At 44.4% G+C, this 26,399-nt stretch overlaps 1 protein-coding gene across 1 annotated transcript in view; it reads right to left on the bottom strand.

The window, feature by feature from the left end:
* Positions 1-21,873, bottom strand: part of parp6a (poly (ADP-ribose) polymerase family, member 6a) — a 24,189-nt gene extending 2,316 nt beyond the window's left edge. The window contains exons 1-20 of the mRNA XM_076286599.1: positions 21,783-21,873; positions 21,122-21,178; positions 20,280-20,331; positions 19,857-19,989; positions 15,763-15,840; positions 14,880-14,974; positions 14,662-14,722; positions 14,331-14,421; positions 13,806-13,872; positions 13,010-13,159; positions 11,053-11,203; positions 9,788-9,919; positions 9,339-9,434; positions 8,425-8,517; positions 7,779-7,904; positions 6,628-6,693; positions 5,796-5,863; positions 5,438-5,486; positions 3,810-3,922; positions 2,058-2,130 (exon numbers count right to left, since the gene is read on the bottom strand). Coding sequence (XP_076142714.1) covers positions 2,058-2,130; positions 3,810-3,922; positions 5,438-5,486; positions 5,796-5,863; positions 6,628-6,693; positions 7,779-7,904; positions 8,425-8,517; positions 9,339-9,434; positions 9,788-9,919; positions 11,053-11,203; positions 13,010-13,159; positions 13,806-13,872; positions 14,331-14,421; positions 14,662-14,722; positions 14,880-14,974; positions 15,763-15,840; positions 19,857-19,989; positions 20,280-20,331; positions 21,122-21,178; positions 21,783-21,873 — 1,842 coding nt within the window. The remainder of the gene's footprint in view (positions 1-2,057; positions 2,131-3,809; positions 3,923-5,437; positions 5,487-5,795; positions 5,864-6,627; positions 6,694-7,778; positions 7,905-8,424; positions 8,518-9,338; positions 9,435-9,787; positions 9,920-11,052; positions 11,204-13,009; positions 13,160-13,805; positions 13,873-14,330; positions 14,422-14,661; positions 14,723-14,879; positions 14,975-15,762; positions 15,841-19,856; positions 19,990-20,279; positions 20,332-21,121; positions 21,179-21,782) is intronic.
* Between the last annotated feature and the right edge of the window lie 4,526 nt (positions 21,874-26,399).

Here is a 26,399-nt window from a genome sequence, read left to right as displayed (position 1 = left end):
ATGTCAGAGAAACAGAGAGAAACATGGACACACAGGGAGAAAGAGAGAAAAGAAAAGAACAAGAGAAGAAGGATAGGACAAGCAAAGATCGAAACAGCAGACAGATCTGGGCAAATCACCCCTGAAGAACCAACAGAAGAGGAACAGCACTCTTGAGCTGTTCTTTTATACACATGAAGGTGGCAGATCCTCCCATATACTCTCCTCTACACTCACACACACACATGAAAACACACATCCATGTACACACACACACACACACACATACACACATACGTTCCCAGCCCCAGGAGGAGTCTCAGGAATAGGATCTTCCATCTAATAGACAACAAATAAGTGAAAGTATGAAAGTAGTACTGGAAGACTCCAATGACAATGACAATGGCGACTCACTTCCTTCCAGTTCGCCTTTACCCAGGAAGAGGAGAAGTGCTGGTGGACTCCTAAACAGACAAGTGTGAACTTCCCCAAGTGCAAAACGAAGAAGAGGATGGTTGCAGAAGATGAGGGAGACGAGAAAGAGGACGATGAAGACTATGCTGCAGAGGGTGAAGACTGGGGACAGTCTGACCGCAGGACAGAGCCTTGACCACAGCATGGGCCACAGGCCTGACCTGCTGCTGTTTATGGGGAGGAGTGAGGAGGGAATAAATGCAGGAAGGGAGATGTGATAATGAGGTGAGGTGTGTGTGTGTGTGTGTGTGTGTGTGTGTGTGTGTGTGTGTGTGTGTGTGTGTGTGTGTGTGTGTGTGAGATAAAGTGTGTATGTGTATGTGTGTGTGTGTGTGTGTATGTAAGGGCAAGGGGTGAGATGAAGGAGCGCTAGGCCAGACCACGGAGAGAAAAGATCACACCTGACATGAGCGACTGTCAGCGAGATCACACAGAACTCTTATCCAGTGGAGGTGCATCTGTGATTGCCTTCAGGCGACACAAAGGGCGTTGGCGCCACCGTATCTGCCACTGCTTTGGCTGCGGCTGATGATGACGATGGCGATGATGACGGTGATAAGGATGACGATAAGCAAAGAGGATGGCAGACACTGAGAGGACGAGAGAAGGAGGGAGAGAAGACGAGAGGGGAGGCGACGAGATGATGAGCGACGGCGTGGAGGACGAGAGCGTCTGAGATGGATGAGCGATGTGATGTGAGCGAGTGTGAGGTGACTACAGAAGAGGAGAAATGCCAGGTATGTGGGAGAGAAAGAAAGAGAGAGATAGAGGGAGAGAGAGAGGAATGATGATCTATGGGAGGTAATGGGCTCATAGAATCATAGCTTCCTCCAAAAGCGATGAAGCTGCATCAGACGCTAAGGCACCAAACGCTGTGTTTAATATGCATTCTCCTCACTTCCTGGGCTCCTGTTTAGACCAATGAGATATGGTCTACATCTCATTCACACATTTACAACAAGGTGGTGTGATCCAGCATTTCCAACCTGAAAACAAGACATTCTAACCAACAAACTCATCCAAACATATATCAAAACAACAAACACACACATACACACACACCATCACATCTCTCTCTCTCTCTCTCTCTCTCTCACACATACACACACACACACACACACACACACACACACACACACACACACACACACACACACACACACACACACACACACACACACACACACACACACACACACACACACACACACACACACAGGCTCAGACGAAGGGGAGAGGGAAGTTCTCCTTAGCCCACCATTTCCCACATCAGGCCGACAGGTAAGCCTCCAGTCCACCAGAGGGCTCCACCACCCAGTCCTCCCTGCACAGGAAGAGGCGTGGAGCCCTCCACTGCCAGACCAGTAACAAGTAGAGGCTGACATCTAACCTTGGAGGCGTTACCGGTGAGCCCCTGTCCAATCAGATCATCACCCCTCAACCCACCCACCCAGCCTTTTTTAAGAGACAATTGACACGGAAGCTGGCACCAAGACTGTCAAAATGGAACAGCGGGACAGGCGACCCATGCCACCACCACAGGGGCGGGCACAGGGCCTGTTCACGAGGGGAATGCGTCTTACTGCTGGAGTTACGGTACATACCTGCAGCTTGGTATAAGAGGCATTGACTAGTCCATTTCTCAGAACAGAGTGCCAGTTCTCTATGTGGGAACCACTAGAGTGGGTGCAGAGAGAGAGAGAGAGAGAGAAAGTGAGAGCAAGAAAAGACAGAGAGAGAAAGAAAGTCAGAGAGAGAGAGAGAAAGAAAGGTGAGGATGGACAAACATTTTTTCCTGAAATACTTTTGTTAATGCTTGCGCAATCACCAGATTCTAGATAAGCTTCTATTTGTATCCAAGCCAAAACCTATGCAACATAGCTTTTACCATTAGTGTTAGTGGCCTAAAGTTATTATGTAAATTAAAATTTTTCACAGTCCAGCCAAGTACTCAATCTATCCTGATGGCATTAAAAACAGGACTATATACTTGAATGTAATTTGAGGGCTTATTAGCACATTGGCAACCAGATTGCACTCAGCATTTGAGGAGGGAAGGTCTGGGCTCGATGGCTGTGAGGAGAACTGAGAGATTGCGTTGAAATCGAGCAACGATGAGCGTGGCATCTCTGGCTGGGGTAAACCCAGTGCAAACATCTGTCTGGCGACTGGCATCACTCTCATTTTTGCTCTTCTCAGGTGCAGAGTCTGACATGACAAGAAGGTCCACCGGAAGCTTCAAACCAAACCTGCTCTCTCTCTCTTTCTCTATCTCTCTTCATCTATCACCCTCTCTCTCATTCTATTTACCGCGCCCTCTTTAACTCTCTCAACTTTGGTTGACTTTGGTCTCTCTCTCTCTCTCTCTCTCTCTCTCTCTCTCTCCTTCCACCTCCATCTCTTTCTTTCTCTTGCTCTCTAATGCTTCATATTATTCTCCAACTCTCTCTCCCTCCAATCACCGCCCTCTCTCCTTTATTTCTCCTTCTCTCTACCCTCCTCTCTCCTTCTCTCTATCCTCCTCTCTCCCTCTCATCTAATGTCATCACATCTCTCTGAGGGGTTTGGGGTAAATCACTGGGGGTCATGCAGCCGAGCTCTCCTGTTATTCTTGGCTGAGACACTGCCCCAGGAGACGGGCTGTTGAGTGGGGAAGTGTTCCCTGAGGGACGGTGGTGTGGGGTGTGGAGTGTGTGTGTGTGTGTGTGTGTGTGTGTGTGTGTGTGTGTGTGTGTGTGTGTGTGTGTGTGTGTGTGGGGGGGTTCGTTGGTTGGAGGGAGACAGAGAGAGAGAGAGAAAGGCAGAGGGAGCGAGAGAGGCTGGGAGACTGAGGCGGAGCCCCCCGGTTCAGTGTCAGAGTCGGCTCTCCACGTAAGCTACACAGCACCACCTGAGCTCCCATCGGCCTCCACAGCCTATCTGTCTGGATGGAGATACCTCAGGGCACGTCAATGACAAGATTCAGACACCATTTGCCCTAATGTGTGTGAGTGTGTGTGTGTGTGTGTGTGTATCTGAGCTTATGTCAGTGTGGCTGATGTCTGGTGGGTGTATTGTGTATTGTGTGTCTGTGTGTATGTGTGTATGTGTCTGTGTGTCTGTGTGTCTGTGTGTCTGTATGTGTGTGTGTGTGTCATCAAATAAAAAGAATAACTTGACAGGACATCAATATGAAGCCTTGGTGACCTTCAAGCCTCTATCTGGCAGGGTGCTGTTAAAGCCTGCTTTACTGCTTAGCCCTGTCAAGGATGTGGATCCTCCAGAAGCCAGCCCTCCCCCTCCACAGCCCCCCCAGGGACTGGCTCTCCGAGTGAGGGGCCAGGGTGGGTGGGGTGGTGTATTGGTGGGGCACTCACTGAAAGGCGAAAGTGCTACCGTACAACTTCTTGGCCGTCCGGAAGCGGGCCTCCTTGGCAGGCGGACTGCTCAGGAGCAAGAACTGGTGTGAAGTGTGCATGAACTTCAGTTGCTGTGGGACACACACACACACACACACACACACACACACAGATAGAGATAGAGAGAAAGAGAGAGAGAGAGAGTGGTGAAAGAGAAAAAGAGCGAAAGAGAGAGTGAGATTGATGGGTAAAAGAGAGGAGGTGTAAGAGGGTATGGAAATATTAGCAGACAGAGAGGACGGGGGAGTGGAAAGGAAGAGGAAGAGGAACAAAGAGAGAGAAAAAAGAATATTTGAGAGAGCAGAATAGAAAAAATGAGTGGTGCAGAAAGGATAGGGGAGAGAAAGAGAAAGAAAAAGAAAAAAGAAAAAGAGGAGGAAGAAGATATGTGGGTGAGGGGATAAGAGAGAAGACAAAAGAAAAAAGAAAACAGAGACAGAGAGATCCATCAGGCATAAAATAAACATTAGCAGCACTTCATAAATAAATAACTACTTACATTGTCATCCACGGCTCATTGAAACAAATAAAAACTGGCAATCATTGGCTAACTGTGTGCCGGGGAGTGAGGAGCTGGCGCTGGTGCTGAGTTACTCAATCACACCCTCCTCACCGGCTGCTGCGGCTTAGTGCCGTTTGGGGGAGAGGAGGAGGAGGAGGAGGAGGAGGAGGAGGAGGACGGCAGAGCCTCCCCTCACACTGCCACCTCTGAGGTTCTACAGAGTTGGACCGTCAGCCACAGAGTGGACGCAGACAGGCAGATAAAACTTCACAGAGATGGGGGGAGAGAGAGAGAGAGAGAGAGAGAGAGAGAGAGAGAGAGAGAGAGAGAGAGAGGGAGAGACACTGTGTCTCAAATGGCGTACTTCTGCACTTACAATACCTAATTTTAGTGTGTGAGGGTGTTCACACTGACAAATCCAACGACACGAAGGGCACTGCAAGTCCCCCGGATAGTGAACTCATAACGGTCAAAAAGCTAAGTGTGGAACACTGGACACTTTTCGCCCTCAACGGACGCCATGTTGGATACATAGCGGAAGGGGAGGGGACATTTTCAAACTCCTCGCGGTTGAGAAAGCTGAAGCAGCAGCAGTGGAAAACACACTTTACAGAGGTACAAGCAAGTTATAACATAAACTGTTCATGTGTTGACACAGTAAGACCATGTCACTGTCGAATAGAGGAAACCAATAAAGTTATAATTAAATGTTGCAATCGTCATTTACGTTAAAATTCTGTTAAAATTCACAAACTCTGCCAGTAAGCACACAGTTCACACAGGGCACTGCATGATAAAGTGTACTCACAGAAGTACGCCATTTGAGACACATTGAGAGAGAGACAGAGAGAGAGAGAGAGAGAGAGAGAGAGAGAATAGACAATAGAGGCAGACAGAGTGACTGTGTGTGTGTGTGTGTGTGTGTGTGTGTGTGTGTGTGTGTGTGTGTGTGTGTGTGTGTGTGTGTGTGTGAGTGAGTGAGAGAGAGAGAGGAGGGGGGGGGGGGGAGGGAGAGATGAGGGAGATGTCTGTCTCTCTCCAGAATGTCAATCAAACCACACAAGGGGAGGAAATGGATGCCTACCCGACTGAGTGGCAGCTTGACGATATGCGATCTGTTACTAGATATGATCCTGCACAGAAAAAAGACAGCAGGAAAATTAGGTAGAGACGTGAGAGTGTGTGTGTGTATATGAGTTTGTATTTGTGTGTATGTGTCTGTGTGTGTGCGTGTGCGTGTGCGTGTGCGTGTGCGTGTGCGTGTGCGTGTGTGTCTGTGTGTGTGTGTGTGTGTGTGTGTGTGTGTGTGTGTGTGTGTGTGATCCTGATCAGGACAGTACATTCCCCATACAGTGTAATAAGCAAACAGTAAAGCTGTAATGGAGTAGACAAAGGTTTAATTCCACTGATTATACAGGGAGTGATGAACGGGTGTGACTAACCATTGCAGAAGGGGATGAGCCAGCGGATCAAGCTTGTCCATTTGCTTCTTGATCTCCAGGTATGAGCCCTGCCAATAAGCAAGCCCACAGTCAACCTGCACTCTACATGAACCCGCAGTCCCTGCCAAAGCTCTACACTGTCTGAATAGGGATAAAGGAATCGGCATCAAAGAACGATCAGCCCACTTCTCTACCACACAGAGATGATATGTTGTGGAGGAGCCTTTGGGATCAAAGTGACTGGCCACATAAGCTGTCAATCAGAGTCTTTCAAAGACTTCACTTCCTCTCGGTGTCTCAGAGCTCTACACCACAAGACTGCTCCAAATATAGCTATCTAGCTTAGACTGCCATGTACACTCAGGAAACTGATGAAATCAGGTTATGCTGAACAAAGTTGAAAATAACATTTTAATGAAAATTCTGTCTCTAACACTCATGTATGAGTTTTCTCTCTCTGTCACATGGCACTTGTGGGACTTGTATGTGTTCATGAATACATATAATAACTTGTAAGTAAGTGTGGTGGTAGTGTAGTGGCTAATGAGCTGGGCTAGCATGCAGTAGCCTGAGAAGTTGTGGGTCCAATTCCTGCCTTCCATCATTGTGCCCTTGAGCAAGGCACTTAACCCCGAGTTGCTCTGGGGAGAATGGCCCTTGTAATATAATTGACATAATAAGTCGCTTTGTATAGTGTCTGCTAAACGAATAAATGTAATGTTCTATAAGTGAATTTAACACTTCAATGACAGCCATGTTTTAGTATAACCCACTACAGCCCTGTGGTGGTCCTTCACTGCCCCACAAACCCCCCTTGTCCATCCCTCTGTACCTGGGTCATCTCTCGGATGGACATGACACTGTCCAGTGCTTTCTGCAGTCTCTCATAGTTCTTCTTCTGTGACCAGGGAGCAAGAGAAGGCAAGAGCCGGGAATCAATAGGACAACGGGAGGGAAACAGGCGGTTAACATTTCATTTGAGTGGACACTGGTTATGGAGGAAACAACATGTTAAATACTGTATATGCCACCAAGTCTGTGTAACATGTATAAATATATCCTTTTACACTACTACAATTATTTTGAAATAGTAAACAATGATATACAAGAAATGTTCTGTTTATGAATAATTTAAGACCCTGTTTTCAAGTTGTGTTCTGGGATGATCTGGTCAGAAGTGGACAGCACTAAACACAAATGTAACCATCACCAAGACACATTGAGACTTGATCACTCAAACCATTTGCCGAGGTGGTTTAGGATGTATTTTTTATCACATATGTTTTGTAGTGTAAACGCTCATTAAGCAATATGACACAAGTGGGAGTGGTGTTAAGAATATCACCACAGCTGTAACAGGCCGAGTGCCGAAGGTAATTAGGCCGTGCAGGTAATGCAATAAGTGGACTGATTACTAGCTGCAAAATAACTGAGTGGGAATGTCCTGATATATCGTCTCATGATGATTCCTAGAATGCCTCTCGTCCATACAGAAATTACTAAATAGTTTGACTAGACCTAACTGTTGAATAATGTATAATGTATCCCACACAATGGCTATGACATTGCCAGTAACAATATCTAAACACAAGTGGTCAAACGTCTCTACCTGTACACCTTGGATACATGTATAAATGGGGTGGTGTAGTGTTTAAGGAGCTGGGCTAGCGTGCAGTAGCCTGAAAAGTTGTGGGTTCAATTCCCAGCTTCCACCGTTGTGCTCTTGATCAAGGCACTTAAGCCCAAGTTGCTCCGGGGACAAAGTAATCCCTTATAATATAGTTGACATAATGTATGTAAGTCACTTTGGATATCAGTGTCTGCTAAATGGACAAATGTAAATGACATGTGTCTCTACTGTCTGCTTGAGATCAAATTGCCCAAGACACATTTTAAAAACATGCCCTTGCACACCCTATAACCCAGAACTATTATTCAAATTCCACAGCCCAAATTCCAAAAATTCTAAAAGAGCATCATCACCTTGGGGTTGAAAGCCAGGGTTTTGGGGTCATTGGGGTCAACCACAGAGGGGTACGGCTCGAAGATTATGCTCTTCCGGGGGGACTCCAGGGCAGCACGACACATGGCTACCAGCAGGTCCACCACCTGTAGACAGGAAGTCCCATAATTCCACAGCCACCTACCAGCTATCTACAAACACTTTCTCTTACACAAAGCTAAACACACACACTCACACCTACATACACTCTCACATGCACACTCACACACACACACACACACACACACACACACACACACACACACACACACACACAAACACACACACACACACACACTCTCACGTAGGCCTACATAGAACTTTCCTCACACAGACAGCAGAGGCAAAGTAGTGAGCTGTAAGCCCTTAAGTCAAACAAAGAGCAAAGAGCATGATAGAGACCAGGATAGACCGACAGGCAGTCTATTGTAAATACAGTTATAGTCAGGTACAATAGATGGATACACAGGTGAATTGATTGACAATTTCATAATCCTCTGTACAGAGTTATAAGGAGTGTGTGTGTGGGGGGGGGGGGGGGGGGGGCTGTATTGTGTTGTGTAGTTTAAGAGATAAAACTGTCGGGAATGTTGTGTGTTTGGAGTGGACTGGACAGAGGGCAATCACCTCAGCTCCTGTAGCAACCTCCTCTGCCGCCCCAGACATCACACCCAGAGTGTAGAAAGAGAATACACACAGCTCCCGTGTGCAAACAGCAGGCTAAAGACACACACACACACACACACACACACACACACACACACACACACACACACACACACACACACACACACACACACACACACACACACACACACACACACACACACACACACAGACAAATCAATATTATTTTCTCTGAATCATTATTATTGGCAAACAAAAACTGTTTGGACAGATGTGTTGTTATGGAGAAAATGAACAAGCTGGAGGTAATGGCCTGTTTAACAAACCTAATGAGTATCAGCAGTGCATTAATCACACTTATCAGCACTCTCACATTTAGATTTATTCATTATGCAGATGCTCTCATTCAAAGCCATGGACGGCACAAGTCAAATGAAGGTTTTCATCAGTATGTGCTCCCCCAAGGAATCAACCAAAGGTCTTAGGGTTGTTAACACTTTGCTGTACCCATAGACAGTCTATGGCTGTACCCATGGCAGCACCTTAGTACTGAAGTGGAGTTACAGGAGGTTTTACCATGCAGGACAAAGAGGAGGTTAAACCACACAGGAGAAATAGAAGGTTAAACCATGCAGGAGATAGAGGAGGTTAAACCATGCAGGAGATAGAGGAGGTTAAACCATAATGGAGGAAGAGGAGGTTAAACCACACAAGAGATAGAGGAGGTTAAACTATAAGGGAGGAGTAGGAGGTTAAACCATACAGGAGATAGATGAGGTTAGACCATAATGGAGGAAGAGAAGGTTAAACCATGCAGGAGATAGAGGAGGTTAAACCATGCAGGAGATAGAGGAGGTTAAACCATACAGGAGATAGAGGAGGTTAAACCATGCAGGAGATAGAGGAGGTCTCACCTTGAGCATGGAGCCGTTCTGAAAGACGTGCTGTTCGTCGCAGACCACACAGTACTCGTTCAGAGTGGGGATACGCTGCTCGGCATACTTCATTATCTGTGAAGGAGAGACGAAACACACACATGCCCTACCAATCTTCTCATGCATCTCACAAAACAAGCCTGCAGAGGACAACTTAGAGTCAGTTAAATAATATGTCCTCCTGCCCATCTTGCAGCCACATTCAATACCAGAATGATTTTCAACCATGAACCTTCACTCACCTAGATTGATTTTACAAAACAATCAACAACAAACAATCTGTAACAATCACCTGAATAGATACTTCCCCCTCCCTTCAAAAAAAATAAATAAATAACATTTAGAAAAATAAAAATGCTATTGATTGCCCCACTCTGCTGCCAGTGATGCATATTTGTGACACCACAGCGCCCTCTAGCGACTCCTACCTGCACTAAGAAGCCGTACTCCAAGGTGGGGATGTTCTTGCAGTGTCCGCCCGCCTGGGATGAGAAAAACAATTCAATCAGCTGCCTCGTGGTAATCTGCGCTGGGGCCCTGGCCGCCGGGACAGCCACAGTCTGATGGGTCAAGTCAAGAAAAGCATTATGGGAAGGGGGCGCCAGCCAGCCATGTCAGGAGGAGGTGGGTGGGGGAGGAGAGGCAGAGGGCAGTTTTTTGGTTTGGGGTGCTTTTCTGTCCAGGGGCAAGTGGGGGTGACGTCAGGGGGTGGGTGGAAAAACAAATGTTATCACAAGAGTGCCGGGGAAATGGTTATTCAGTGGATGTATACACACACACACACACACACACACACACACACACACACACACACACACACACACACACACACACACACACACACACACACACATACACACACACACGCACACACACACAGAAATGTCTTCTTTCTGAATGGTGTGAACATAAAAAGTGGGGTACAGAAAGCGACACAATAAGTGGAATATAATATGGCAGTGTGTTTGGTCAAATCCATGTCAAATCCGCTCAGTCCAATGAGATGATCCTCTATTATGAACACCGACTGGAAATTCAATAACCTTTCAAGGCTCATCTTAGATTAAAGGCTGTTTGTTTATTGCTGACTATATTTGATTAGTAGCCAGAGGTTCTCCTAAAAAAGCACCTCACTGGGCAATTGCTTATTTTGTTTTCACATAAGAATACTGTTAGGACACTGATCATTAAATGACTATTAAATTATAATGAATATGTAATGGCTTAACAAAGGGGAAATCTATTGCCTCTCACAGCCCATTATCCATGTTAATACACAGACAAATGTGTTTTCAAATCATACCTTATTTAATATAATCAGAACAAAATATAATATTAATTATATAAACAGAGATTTAGTCTTTAGACGTTTCAATGCCTCTGGGTCAGTAATAGTGGGTTGCAATTGATCCTTCTTATGCACCAACACCATCTGTGGCTGCATCGAGAATGGTATCACCGTGACAATGAGTGATGATGCGGTTACTGGCCTGAAGTGCATGCTGGGAGTTGTAGTCATTAGGAGCTGGGTAGGCAAGTGAAGGTTGGGTAGAAGGTTTGAGTAGATGAGATGGGGATTGAATGAGAGAGAGGTATTAAGGTGGGTGCTTAAGATGGGGTGTGGAGGTGGGGGAGAGGTGCAGGCATGTGATTGGCTACTCTGGGGCTAGTTAAGACAGGTGGGGGGTCGGACCTGGCTGTTGGGGGGGTAGCTGAAGAGCTCCCCCTTGGGGTTCTTCATGGTGCAGGAGATAGAGCGGTTCATGAGGCGGGTGACTCGCAGCTCGGGCACACTCAGTTTGCCCTTCAGCACCGTGTCCTGGATCAGAGGGAAACTCGGGGACCTGGTCACACACACACACACACACACACACACACACACACACACACACACACACACACACACACACACACACACACACAAACACACACACAAACACACACACAAACACACACACACACACACACACACGAGAGAGAGAGAGAGAGAGAGAGAGAGAGAGAGAGAAGGACAAAATATATGTAGTTACACACAGGGCAATATGTTCCTTGTTCTATTGGTAGGGGATTTCCTAGAGGAGCCAAAACTCTCACTTTTACATGCATGTACTTAAACCCAACACCCTAACCTATGCCTTATAACACCCTAACCTATGTATTATAATACAACAGAGGACACTACAGAGATACTTAACAATACTTTCTATCATTAGTATTTTCTTAAATTGGGCCCAAGACACTAGCCAGGCCACACCCACCTAAAATCTCCTTTCAGTGATCTATTAGTCTGGCAGATGACAATACACTAATGTTTCTCTCACACACCAGAGACGACGGGCCAATCAGCAACAAGAAGGAGACAACGCTACATTTTCGAAAATCAAAAGTGGCTGTGGTAAATGGTAGTAGCAACGCCTGCAAAAAATTGCAGTCGGAAACATGTGTAAATTTATGTACAGCAAAGGTAGGCCGACATACATTGTTCCTTTACTGCCGATTTATGGTTTATTATCAGTTTGTAAAGATTAGGCAAAGTAGGAAGTAACATTAGGAATCCCTGATCAATGTAATTAGTTAGGCTGGACCATTGATTTCAAAGTTCCCACAAAGTCTACACCGGTTATGATGCTAGAGTTGAAAACGTTTCTCAATCATGAGAGGCCAGACTCTCTTCACAAACTGAAACGAAGTAGTGAGTCTGGTATTACCAGGCTACCAAGACACCTCCAGAAGGTTCAACAGTGGTGTCTGGTATCCCAGACCCACTCCAATTCATACTCCTGATAGGTGAGAACACATGTCAGTACCAGTGGTGCAGTCTAGTTAGCTGTAGTAGGTATACTGTGATGTAGCCTTGTTAGCTGTAGTGGGTATACTGTGATCAACCCCAAATGTTAATACATATCCTTGCCTATTTTAAGTGGGTATACTGAGATGGTGATGCTTTTTAAGTGGGTATAATGAGATGGTGATGCTTTTTAAGTGGGAATACTGAGATGGTAATGCTTTTTAAGTGGGAATACTCCGTAGTCCTGCACATCATGTAGACTACACCACTGGTCAGTACCAAAAATAAAACAAATACACCTCAAGATACACCCCAAGACTGAGAGACAACCATGACGGAAAGCCAGTCCAACAAAGACCTTCAGCTGTACTCCCCATTTGCTGGTACAAACTATTAGTGTTCTCCCATTCCGCTAAAGATTAGATGGTTAACAATTTAAAATCAGCCAAGTGTCTCATAGCGGTATATTTTAAATCAGGGGCAGTAAATGCAGACACAACAGAGACATAGAGAAACGCTGCTCGTTTAAAGATGGACAGTCCATCTAATTACGCAGCTTTGTCATTGACAGATTAAATTGCCATGCAAAACAGCAAGTTGACAAGTTGTACTCTCATAACGAAAGAATTCATATCTCCCTGAAGAAATCAAATGTAAACAATAAGCGTTGTTTTCTTAAGATTGTGTAGCTGTTATGAAACCTGGAAATAATACACCCTTATATAACACAAACACATTCGGTTGAAGTAAAGTACCAGAGAAAACACTGAATGCGATACAAAAGTGAGATTGACATGGCGGATGAGACTGTTTGAGAAGGTGGTTGGGAAATGTGGTTGCCATAGCGGCGGCGGCGGCATACTTCGGTATGGGGGAGAAGATGCTGAGGCCGGCGCGGAACTTCTTTATGGTTCCGCCGGCTTTGAACCAGCTGTGGCGCTTCTCCTGCTGGGCCTTCAGGAACTCATTACTCAGGTGCTTCCACTGCTGGGAGGTGAACGTGGTCAGGATCCTGAAACACACACACACACACACACACACACACACACATATATTTATTATACTGTAAATTTTTACATGTAAGGGATAATGGCCGCCGAGGTATCCTGTTATACGGAATTAATGGACGAGGGCGAGGGGCAAAGAACTCCCCGACACGCAGCGGAGTTGCCTCCATTAATCCCATATAACTGGACACACCTCGAAGGCCGTTATCCCGCTTATCACCCGGTTGCCACTGTAAAGCAAAGTAAAAAAACGCGGTTCCCTTTAAAAAGGGACAACTTTCGTTGGCCCTATAACAGCGATAGCTTATTTACAGTTGATTCCATTGTTGCGAAGCCTGCCTCCAGGCTCAACCGTCGTCCTACTATCGTTGTTATAGTTACCATTCATAAGCATTGATATGGAACAGCGATTAAACTTTTTTTTACCAGATCTACTTCATAGGTGTCCCGTTATTCAGAATTAAAAGCCACCCCGCCGGCCAATCAGAAAAGAGTATTTCTTCTCTCCAGGTGATAAATAGAAGGCTTGAATATTTGAAATGTCTTAAAAGGACATCAGATAATGTGTGATTTATGCTGTGGTAAAGTTTAGAGAGGATGCCTAGACAGACAGACAGACAGGCAGGCAGAGAGACAGACCGACTGACTCACTTCTTGAGCTGAAGGCCCAGGCTAAAGCCATCTTTATTGGAGGGCTGGAACACTTCCACTGAGGGTTCTGTGAATGCAGGACAGGGGTTCAGAATGAGCTCTGCCACATCACCACTTTATAGGGACATTCACACGGGCACACAGAGATAACAGTTACTGAGGCACATCATATGAAATAAATAATGATTTATAAACATAAAGTAAATCACTCACATTTAAAATCACACACACACACACACGCACACACAGACACACACACACACACACACACACACACACACACACACACACACACACACACACACACACACACACACATGCACACACGCATGTACGCACACGCATACACACACATGCACACACACACAGAGAGATAACAGTTACTGAGGCACATCATATGAAATAATGATTTATAAACTTAAAGTAAATTACTCACATTTAAAATCACACACACACGCGCGCGCACACACACACATACACACATGCACACACAGAGACACACACACAAAAACACGCTGTTCTAACCTGGTCCATCCAGATACTGTGAGAGGGAGAAGCGTAGCCTCAGGACGATGGGTTCTGTTCTGATGACCTTCCAGGCGGTCGCCACCTCCTCCTGGTGTAATAGGACATTAGGACACACACACACAGATACATACATACAGACACACACAGACACACAGACACACAGACACACAGACACACAGACACACACACACACACACACACACACACACACATTTAGGCAATCTCCAAATACCGTAAATAACGTTTCATTTACACAGGGTCATGTCATATGTCTATCTATTCCATGACTGGTAAGGGGGTAAGGCAGAGTGCAGCCTCGTCTACTCACATCCAGGAAACTGACGTTGATCTGGAGGTCGATATCCACATCATCAATGGTCCCATATTCCCTAATATGAGAGATAAGAAATAAATCCTAATCACACAGGGTTATCACATTTTTCTTTTCATTACTTTATATTCTGCCAAAACCAGAAGTGTACATATGACAGGCTAATCATATTATTAAATTGGGTTTGTTGCGTGTGTGTAGGGTGTATAGCTTACCTAACAGAGATGGCGCTCTCTGTGTAAATGTCCTTCACTGCCTCGATATCAGCATCAAGCTGAGGATGCCGGTACAGGTCGGCAGCACAGCTCCCCTGCAGACACACACACACACACACACACACGTGCTTATGGCCTTCTCTGGTCTGGTCTGCTATGATGGCAGGTTAAATATCAGTTTTTAGGTGGATTTTTATGATTTAGAAGCTTGCATTGACAACAGCAAGCTAAACATCACTTGCATTGACAACGAGAGTGAAAGGGATAGTCACAAAGACAACACAAAAATCAACGACAGGCAGAGAGACAAATAGATAGGGAGGGAGAGAGAGAGTGAGAGGGAGGGAGAGAAGGAGAGAGAGGGGGGAGAGAGATGGGACAGGGACTGTCTGTAACAGGCACTGATTGGGCAAACAATTCCGTCTTTAATCTCAGTGATGTGTATGCATGTTTCTGGGTGGCGTCCCTGAGATAATTGCATTTCATGTCTGTCTGATTTGCCAAAAGAGCCTTGGGCCTTGGGAGACAAAAGAGTTTTTGCACTAATCTGATTAGAATATTAGCACGCAATATTAGAACACATTGTTGTAGCCTGTTATTATGGGAGACAAGACTGTGGGCTTTCTTCAACAAGCCCGAGTAGCAAAATATTTGGTTATCCAAATCCTCCTGATACTGTTAGATGGTAGATGGCTGAATCAAGTTTTCTTTTTTTTCTTGTGATGTCACATCCAGATCAAAATAATTTCTGTGTGTGTCTGTGTGTGTGTGTGTGTGTGTGTGTGTGTGTGTGTGTGTGTGTGTGTGTGTGTGTGTGTGTGTGTGTGTGTGTGTGTATGTGTGCATAACTATGAGAGAGTATTGGCCATGAGTCCTCTCTCACCTGGATGCCATACAAGAACTGCTCGGACTCATTGTCACCATCAGATTCCTCATCAGTCCAGTACTGGCCTTTGACATCCTGTGGAAAATAAACACACATGCAGCCTTTAGATGCTGATTCGGAGATGCTATGTATTACAGCTCTAAGCAACTTTACAACGTGATACAAATTCTTGCATTTTATCTGCAATTAATCACAATGCATTTCCATTTCCATTTATTACCTTGGCAGACACTTTTATCCAAGGCGATATATAGCAATAGAATAACATTTAAGCTACAGAGCTAGCTAGCTAGATAGATAGATACTTTATTGATCCCCAAGGGAAAATTCAAGAAATTTCAGCTACAGATACAGCAATAGAATAAGATTTAAACTACAGAGCTACAGCTACAGCAATAGAATAACATTTAAGCTACAGAGCTACAGCTACAGCAATAGAATAACATTTAAGCTACAGAGCTACAGTTACAGCAATAGAATAACATTTAAGCTACAGAGCTACAGTTACAGCAATAGAATAATATTTAAGCTATGGTGCAGAGGAGATCATAGCTAGGAATTACCACTGCATCTGTCAATAGTAGACTACTAGAGGATAAGAGTGCCTACATTTTAAGTAGAAGTCAAAGTATGCCCCTCATAATATTTAAAATAAATAATAAAAATTCTATAATTCTAAAATAGAAAGGAACAAAATAGATCTGGTCAGGAATGCTCCTTCATATTGGAACAAGCGTTATATGGAGAACTATCCAAATTATGCATATCTGAATTAAACTACTTAAACTATTGCTGTAAACTCTAATGCCTGACCACTAATATATATCGAATGGCTCCTACAATATTCTGGGCCTCTGTTCCCTCTTACTTCTTTTGTTCCCTCTGTCTGTCTCTCTCTCATTCTCTCTCTCTCTCTCTCTCTCTTTCTCTCTCTGAATATCTCACTGAATATCTGTCTCTCTCATCATCTCTCTCACACACTCTCTCATTTTCTCTCTCTCTCTCTCTCTCTCTCTCTCTCTCTCTCTTTCTGAATATCTCACTGAATATCTGTCTCTCTCATCATCTCTCTCACACACTCTCTCATTTTCTCTCTCTCTCTCTCTCTCTCTCTCTGTGAATCTCTGTCTGAATCTGTCGCTCTCTCATTCTCTCTTACACACTCTCTCTCTCATTCTCTCTCTCTCTCTCTCTCTCTCATCCTCTCTCACTCTCTCTCTCTCATTTTCTCTCCCACTCTCCAGTTCTCAGAAAAACAGTTTCATCATGCTGACAGAAATGCAACACAAACCCTTCAGGTGGGTCCACCGAGTTCAGGATGTAAAAGCTATTTTTGTCCTGCTACATTTTATGCCCGACATCACATGTGTTAAGAGAAAACAGCTGAATACTGACAGCACTCTATCTAAGCGCATCAAGCACTCAGTCATGCCTTGTGATACACTGAGTAATAGATCAGGGGTAAGAATAGTGTCTTTCTGTGGTGTCCTTTTGTTGGTGGGTCTCTTACCATTGAATCTGCCATTCACTGTGGTTGTTCTGTCAGGCTTCGGCCTTGTGCATCCATTCCAGCTAAAAGCTCCGGTGAGATGGAGCAACGTCCAGAAATTTTGTTAACCAGTGGGGTCCTTTTCTCTTTTAGTGAGTGAGGTCCTTTAGGGTCTTCCCTTCAGATAGTGGTGTCCTGTTCTGTGCCTGAAAAGGGGAAAAAAATATTTGTTGGATTTTTTTCTTCAGTGGTGCCATGTGGCAAAATCCAGATTCCGTGCCATCTCTTTTGCAACATCCGTCAACCCACACACACAGACAGACACACACACACACACACACACACACACACACACACACACACACTTTAATTATCTACACTCCACCTTGCCATGTATCCTAGCAACAGCCATCTTTGCCTTATGTCATGATTTCATTAATCAGCGTGGAGGGTGTGTGGGAGGAAGGCTTTCTCTCTCTCTCCCTCTCTCTCTCTCTCTCTCCTTCCACCTCTCCACATCTGTCTATCCTCTCTCTCTCTCTCTCCCTCTCTCTCTCTCTCTCTCTCTCTCTCTCCCTCTCCTGCACCTTTAAAACAAATGTTTTGTCCCTATCTGGACACAGAGATGTGTTAAAAAAACAATGCCAGTTGTGTTATTTTCAACACATATTGTGTAACAAATAAAAAAGGAAACAACATAAACTGTGTTATCTCTATCTGGACACAGATATGTGTTAAAAACAATGCAAGTTCAGTTGTTTTTAACACATTAATTTTAAGAGTGTGCTCTCTCTCCCTCTTGATATCTCTCTCTCTACCTTTTTTTGAGTGGGCCTTCTGCTATGGGGACATTTACACATTCCACGAAAATCTCCATTTATGTTGCAGTTACTTATATAATAGTGGGGAAGTGTGATTTGCCTGGCTTCTGTTGCTGGTCATGTAATTCTTATTTAACAGCCAGTGTTTGTCACACATTAAAAATGTAACTGCTGATTACGGGTTCAAGTTCAAACCATCTGAGGATGGTATGACAACAAATATGATCATAAGTCATAAATCTAAATATGTAGATTTACACTTTCTATTTGATTAGCAGGCTTTACCAATATAATTGCCATTAGCAATCACTACAATGTGGCTCAGAAAACAATGTATTATCTCAAATAAATAGAAATGTAGTGTGACTCCAAAAAGGAAAATGAAGAATCTCTCTGTGCTACCGCATATGGTCTACTCAGCCAGTCATCCGTGAGTGTTAACTCCGGGGGACATCATTAACTGTATCATATTGCTTCCTGTGTTGGTCCAAATGGTTTTTTTGTAAGATTTTTTTTTATTATTAATTTCTGTGAGTCATCATAATTAGGTACCAGGAAGTACATCAAATAAGATAAAAACAACCTCAATAAAAAAAAAGGAACAGTTTCAGAATTTCATCAAATCAGTATTTCATCTCTACTTTTGTTGGTCCAAATGTTACCCAACCAAAACAGCATGAAAAGACCTCTACATGACTAACTTCAGCTGAGGACTACAGAACTAACTCATGAGTGGGGAGATCGTCAACACAGTCTAACAAACAACCTAACAAATGCAACCCTCTCAGAAATGTGCAATTTGTAAACATTCACACAAAGCTGCATTAAAAAATGCTCTAATGTTGTTACCTTTAATAAAAATACTACAAACTTGCTATTATTCTTTAGGAATATCATTAGGTCTGTATGTATATGAATTATAAACACATTTTGTCTTGCAATGTTGCACAGCTATCTTCAAATGCTGCACCAGAGAAATTAAATTATTTTCATTGCTGTTCCATTTCATTCCTGTTCCATTTCATTCCTATTCCATTAAATGTATAAAAATCTAAACATTTGATGTAACACCACTTGTGTGCACAGTACACACACACACACACACACACTCCTTGGGAGCCATAATTCATAATTGAAAAGCATCTTTGCTGCCAGATAACAAATATAATCAAGTTGTTTTGTCCCCCTCTCCTCCTCCTCTCCACCGTACTCAGGTCCTCTCCACCGTACTGGGTCTTTCCAAATTTTAGCCATTTTGTTTCAGTCCTCAGCTCCTACATTTCCCTCGTCTCATCCCCCCACCCTCACTGACACACTGCCATACACCCCCCCCCCTTTAGCAGATCGTGTCTAATCTTTTATAATTCCCACATCAAAGAGCATACGAATAACGACAGCTGTTTCATTTCTGTTTCTGAATAGAAAAAGGCCTCTAAGATGTCACTGTATCCAAGCAACACCTACCATTCCGGCCTCAGCAGCATCGCCTGCCTCCTCCTACCATTATAGAAAAACCCCCCACCCCCTCCCTTTCGTGCTTTCTTTTCTCCATCTCTCCTCCCTCCCCCTGTCCCCCTCTCTTCTCCCTCTATCCCTTTCCTAACCCTCCGACGCTTGTCCTCAGCCCTCTCTTGTTGCTTCACATACACACACACGGACACTGACATCGTTAAAACGTCCCTCTCTCTCACACGCAAAACACACAATAGACACAGAGAGATTCCCAGTGCCTCCTCCTCCTCCACCCTCCAGGCATCGCTGCCCCATCCATTCTCTCTTACCTCCTCAGGAGATGGAGGGAGGGGGGTCGGGGTTTGGTTGGAGGAGGAGGGGTTGGGGTGTTGATGCTGATGCTGCTCCTGCTCCGCTTCCGGACGCTCCTGCTTCAGGACCCGTTCCAGCTGTCCTCGGCTACTGCGAAACACACAACCCCCTCTAAAACAACACCTCGGTAAAGCTCTGCCGCAAATTCACCATTTCACGGCTTGAATTCCCTCTTTTTGTCCTTGGTTAGATTTTCCTCTCTTTCTCTTTTCTCTCTCTCTCTCTCTCTCTCTCTCTCCCTCTCCGTCCAACAGGGGCTATGTGTTTATCTATTGCAGATCTCTACTGCCTCTGCTGTCTTATTTTTTGCCTGACAACACAGAGCAGCCTGAGCATGCTCAGTCGGAGGCAGACGGGGAGTCATGTGACCTGCAGCTGACTGGGTTGTCCCTACTGCTGCTGCTGCCAGGGAGGGGAGAGGGAGGGGGAAATCTGCGGGGGGAACAGAGATGGAGGAAAATGGCTGTGTGCTCTTGGACCCAGTATGTGTGTGTGTGTGTGTATTGATGTGTGTGTGTGTGTGTGTGTGTATGTGTATATTCACTTTGGACAAAAGCGTCTGCTAAATAATAAAACCATGTGTGTGTGTGTGTTAATATGTGTATGTATGTGGTATGTGTGTGTGTGTGTGTGTGTGTGTTAACCCTATACCCCTTGTGTGAAAGAATATATTTAGAAAATTAGAATTGGACATGAAAATATCAAATAGGCCTACATGTTTACCTCTTCTTCTTAATTCTTAATAAATTCCTCTGCTCTACTCTACTCTCATCCTGTGGTGATGCACAGTATGTATGTGGATGAGTCATGTGTGTAGACATGCATATTTGTGTGTGTGTGTGTGTGTGTGTGTGAGAGAGAGAGAGAGAGAGACTGTGCATATGGGTGCACATGCATGACTAATTTGATTGTGCTCTTCAGACCAGAACTATCATCTGGTCCATTAGGTCACCTTCCTTGCTTTTGGTCTCTAATAAAACGCCTCTCTGTGAAGTGGCAGTGGCTGCTTAGATCAAAACCAGTGGCTGTCCTTAATGACAGTTCACCTGCTTAGCTGAGCAAACTCAGGTAAGTAATGACCCAGGGCAGAGAGAGAGAGAGAGAGAGAGAGAGAGAGAGAGAGAGAGAGAGAGAGAGAGAGAGAGAGAGAGAGAGAGAGAAAGAGAGAGAGAGAGAGATTAGCTACTGGAAAGAGTGTTCAGTGTTCTATTTAGTGACTCACCTGCAGGGGACAGAGGGACGATGACAGTGCTAAAAGTGCTCCTCTTCTCCCGGTTTCCTGTTAAGGAGACATTTGACCATTTACAAGTTCCGATGTTCCGATGTTCCGTTTCGACTGAATGATTTAATTTTACAAGCAGCCACATTCCTCTGTGTGAGTTACTCAATTAGGCATGGGTGAATGGATTTAAAGGTCAGAACAAAATAAACATGCCTCCATATGCAAAGGAGTAAATCAAACTTCTGTCACAGGAAATGTTAAGTTATTTTAAACCCTTATTATCATAATATGCATGAGTTTTGCTTAAGCGAACGGTTCTCTCCCCTCTCACAAAACACGAACTGTGGCCCCACTAACAAACCCATGGTTATAATGGAGTATGGAGTTTCAAAACACACAGACAAAAAAGCACTGAATAAAACATGACTCTGCACTTCTTGAAGAACACTCATTACTTCCTTCTCCCCCACTTTCCTCTCTCCCTGCTCAGGCCAGTCCTCTCAGAGCCTTGGTGGGATTTGCAGTGGGATTTCCAGGCAGTGAGGCGAGCTGGCCCAGCAGAGGGGAGGCTAATGCTAATGCTCTTTGGCAGCCATAAGGGGTTTGGCCGTCCCGTCCCAGGGGCTGATTGGACTGATTGGATTGTGGGCTTGTCCCTCACCTGGGGCCGCGCGCGTGAGAGTGATCAGGGAGGAGGAAACGCACCGGAGGAGGAGAGGAGAAGAGGAGGAGGAAGAAGAAGAGGTGGCCATTGTGAGGAAGCCAAGAGCTGGCACGAGTTTGAGAGGCCTTGGCAGAGAGAGAGAGAACCAAGAGAGAGAGAGATAAAGAGAAAACGTGTGTGTGTGTGTGTGAAAGAGAGAGAGAGAGGAGTGTCGGCATGGGTAGCGGCAGTAGCAGCGGAGGTGGGAAAGTGGTGGTGCAGGAATGCAGGTGAGTCTGGCAGTAGGGGGCAGTAGGGGGCAACAGGGTGGGGGGTGTTGGTGGTGTGTGTGTAGGGGGGGGGTGGAGTGAGTGAGGGGTGGGGGGGCTGTTAAGTAAGAGCTTGTGGGAGGACACACTGGTGGTTATGATGACTGCGGGATGAGAGAGAGTGAGATGATTAACATGTGGTCACTGTAGATGAGCTCCTGCTTGCTGTTGATCGAATGGGCTCAGTACTGAGAGGGGCCAGAGGCCTCTGTAGACTACTGCACACAAGCTGGAGGACTGTTCAAACTGTTCATATGCGTGCAGTGTAGAGTTGTTAATATCTGAGTAGCCACCACAGGACTGATCTGCCTAGAGCTGATTAGTAGAATTATGATGCACTTCTCATACGGGGATAAGAGACACTGGAGGACAATCACTGAGACTGAGAGGCAATGGCATGTGTAACATTATACAGCCAAGATATACAAAACAACTTATGGTTATAGGCTATTTTAACTGCTACGTTCCAAATTCCCACATTAGTTTGTAGTATGTGATTTGTAGTAGTTGCATCCTTATTTCTATTAATTTTGTGTTCGTACATGTGAGCTTTTGCTGTAAGCAGTATGTGAGGCAGAAGGTCAGCAGGAAAGACGTTGACAGGTTCACCTGTGAGTCATTCTATGTCAAATCAGATAAGGTTGTTTCTGCACCGTCTCAAATTTTGTTCAGATCTTGTTTATATCAAGAATGGGTCCCAAACCCAAGGCCTGTAAAATCTTTCTGTTCAAATCCTATGTTTACATATTATTCTCAGCCCTTGAAATTACTGCCTGGTAAGCAATGGTAAGCAATGTTTGACCATTAATATAATGAAAAGTGTTATTCATAGGCAGCCCAAACTTTGTAGGAAGACAAACATAGTATAGTATATATACTTTTTTGATCCCGTGAGGGAAATTTGGTCTCTGCATTTAACCCAATCGGTGAATTAGTGAAACACAAACAGCACACAGGTGAAGCACACACTAATCCCGGCGCAGTGAGCTGCCTGCTACAACGGCGGCGCTCGGGGAGCAGTGAGGGGTTAGGTGCCTTGCTCAAGGGCACTTCAGCCACGGCCCACTGGTCGGGGCTCGAACCGGCAACCCTCCGGTTACAAGTCCAGAGTGCTAACCAGTGGGCCACGGCTGCGTAACTATGTGGCACGGCTGCCACATGTTCTCAGTATGACTGAAGTATTAAAAGTTTGTATGCCATTCTCATTGATTTTCTACTAGGCCAATTATTTTCTTTACATACTGTATTAATGTTGTACCAATATTATAGGCACTTGAAAATCTATGTGAAAGTAGCTCAGTGTATGGACATTTAGTATATAAAGTGCCAATGATGTACTATAAATACATTGAGTTTTACACCATGTTTTCCATATCTAGGGCCTTACTAAACTAATGGGCATGCAGTACAAACTTTTAACAGTCCGATCATACTGAGAACATGTCTCTATTCCACTCTACAAAGTTTGGGAAGGCTAGGAATAATACTTTTCAAGACATTTATGCCCAAACATGGCCTCCAAGATAAGGCATTTCTGAGAGTGTAAAAATTATGAAAACATTGGAATTGAACAAACATATTTTACAGGTCTTATTTTACAGGTCATATTTTACAGGTTTTGGGACATAAATATTAGGTTGACAAACTTTGAGCAAAATCTGAGACGGTGCAACAACAATTTTCCTGGATTTTGTCTGATTTGACACGGAATGACCCCCGTTGTACAACACGAATGGCTACATTTGGCAGTGACCAGTGGCTGTTATAAGTAACCAAACATATCCATACATATACATCATGTAGTAGGGGAGGGGATGTCAGTTACTTCTACTACTTTTTACTCCGACATCTCGTTAGACTGTAGGTATGTAAACTAAATGTATCTGTAAGATTGGTGTAAGTATGATATAGTTCTGACTATGCCATTCAGTTCCTTTTGAATGCACACGTTTGCCCATGACACACACTCTGACATATTTGTTTGCCCTGCACTGCTCTGGAAAAAAGGCATCTGCTGAATATGTGACCCCTCTGGAGCATTGCTGTGTTTACTTATAACCACAAGGGGGAGCCATAGCACAAGTTATGAATCTCAGAGTTGCACAAGCTCCTAAACATCATATTTTAAACACACTAACATCTATGTGATGAGCTGATAAATTGGGCTTTACTATGGTTGTGTGTCATTCAAATAAATACCACTAAAGGTTAGACTGACCCTAGTGAACATGCAGTAGGCTGTTTGTCAGGACTCAGGAGTGCCTCATGTTTGTATAGCACATATCAGATTACTATAATAAAAGCAGCAGAGCGGTAGAGGACATGGAGTTTAACATCCGTTCCAGATGCCAGATTGTCTAAGAAAATAGTGCTGGTAAGCACAGGTTGACTCACCAGGAAGGATTGGGGCAACAGCTCAGTGGTGTAATTATGTGGTGTATGGTGTACCAAGGTGTTACTCAATTTCCTAAGTTTCTGGCAGGGAAGCTACTTAATATACAAGGTTGAATGGATTATGACCTGTATTTGTTATGATTTAACCAAGATAAAGCTGTAAATGAGCTGTGGTAGCTCACATGCGCCTGCTACAGGGCTATACCATCATTATCAGTATAGGGCCACTCACTGCTGTCCACTTGGTTACCCTAAGCAGAACTGCTGTGTTGTACCCCGCAAAAAAGAAAAACGAAAACAGTTTTGCTGTATAAACACCCTTCCTTGCTTTGAAAATGGAAGCATGTAATGACATTATAGCTAGACATTTTCTGTTTGCAATTAAAAGTGAATTAAGAGCCTAGCCCCCTAGCTATCTGAGTGGAGTATGTTTCAATCGGCATATCATGTGCCCATGCTTAGTTTAAGGGAACGAATAATTGAAGACTTTAATACTCACCAATTCCACTAAGGCAAAGACCACTCTTTTTATTCTCGTCCATTTTCCAAATCACTGTGAGTGCAGCCAATGCTAAAGTGCCCTCTCACAGTTTAAATGGTCAGTTGTGAGAACCGCTTAACGCCTCGTATTTGATGCCTTCATGATTTCCTTTTAAAAGTTCCTTATTAAAAAGGAGATGTCAATTACCAACATTGACAAGCAAGCTTGAACCAGTCACTCCCTCTCTCCCTCTCCTGCACGCTCAAGATGCGTTCCCAATTAAACGGATATCATAAAGTTTAAGTTAGATCTGCAGATTAGATTAGATAGAGCAGGATAGGACCCACAATGTATCCTTGCATGTAACATGCTGTCTGTGACATTGTAAACGTTCTCTAGGAAGACTGAAAAGCTGTTTGCAGTAAAGGAACTCATTGGCTAAATTGTGGTGCCCCCTGAGCACCCCCCCCCACCGTCCCTTTTGCCCTACGCACCAATACGCACAGTGCGTGATATAGCAGCGGCACTGCGAATAGATTAGGCTGCTGTTGGCTTTTTTGAGAGACAGGCTACTCTTGGAAATTGTGCTCTAATATAGGGGACTAGGGTAAACAAAGTCTTGAGAAGACAACAATGCCCCCGAACTTTTCGTTTCATTTCCTACCGACAAAGCGCATCAGTTCAATCAAGACACGTCTGTGAACGTTCCAACTCTTGAACCATGCCATCGTTCAGATTAAAATTCCACCATTCAATCGCACGTCTCCCTGCTGGTGTACGTGCGGGGTCGTGTGTGCATCTCATTAAAGGGATTTTGACTCCCCCTTCAAGGTTGTCTGCTCAAAAGGTTTCAATTTGAGAGGCATTCGGCACAAAAGCTGCCTGTGTCCTGAAGGTTAGCCTAACGCAAGTCAATTATCTTGCGTAAAAGCCAACAAAATAACACATTTTGTTATGTTGCTACGGAGACTATGTTTTTGGTCCATTTCACAAAATATAGTTTATATAAATACTCAGTCATAACGCTGCATGTGAATTTTCAGAACACAGCCTACAATGTATCATTGCAGAATTAAGTAACTGAGTTTTACCAGAGAATATGCCTAGGGCTCTGGTTTTACTCTGACTACCGCATCCTCCTTAGTCACATGCCATAACCATGCTGCTGAAAACACGAACGTGAATTCTGATTGGCTACTGTCAGAGCCGCACATTTGTCGCTGTCTTCCTGATAACCTTCCACCCTTACATTTTCAGACATCTGAATAGTTTCCATTCCATTCGATTAGAAATATGAATTTGGGAATCTATGTGGATATTAGAAGAACAAATTTGCGGTCCTCTGAATGAATAGGCGTTACAATATTACATCGACGCTTTTCTGGAAAGACCTACTTGATCCTCTGCGCATGTATACGTCACGATACACTC

Source organism: Alosa pseudoharengus, unplaced genomic scaffold (genome assembly GCF_046254945.1).
Source record: "Alosa pseudoharengus isolate Yale_2024_CS ecotype anadromous, Long Island Sound unplaced genomic scaffold, YU_APseudo_1.1 YU_APseudo_1.1_scf_16, whole genome shotgun sequence".
NCBI lineage: Eukaryota > Metazoa > Chordata > Actinopteri > Clupeiformes > Clupeidae > Alosa > Alosa pseudoharengus.
Note: the sequence above shows the minus strand (reverse complement) of the source record. Positions and strands in the feature narration are given on the sequence as shown.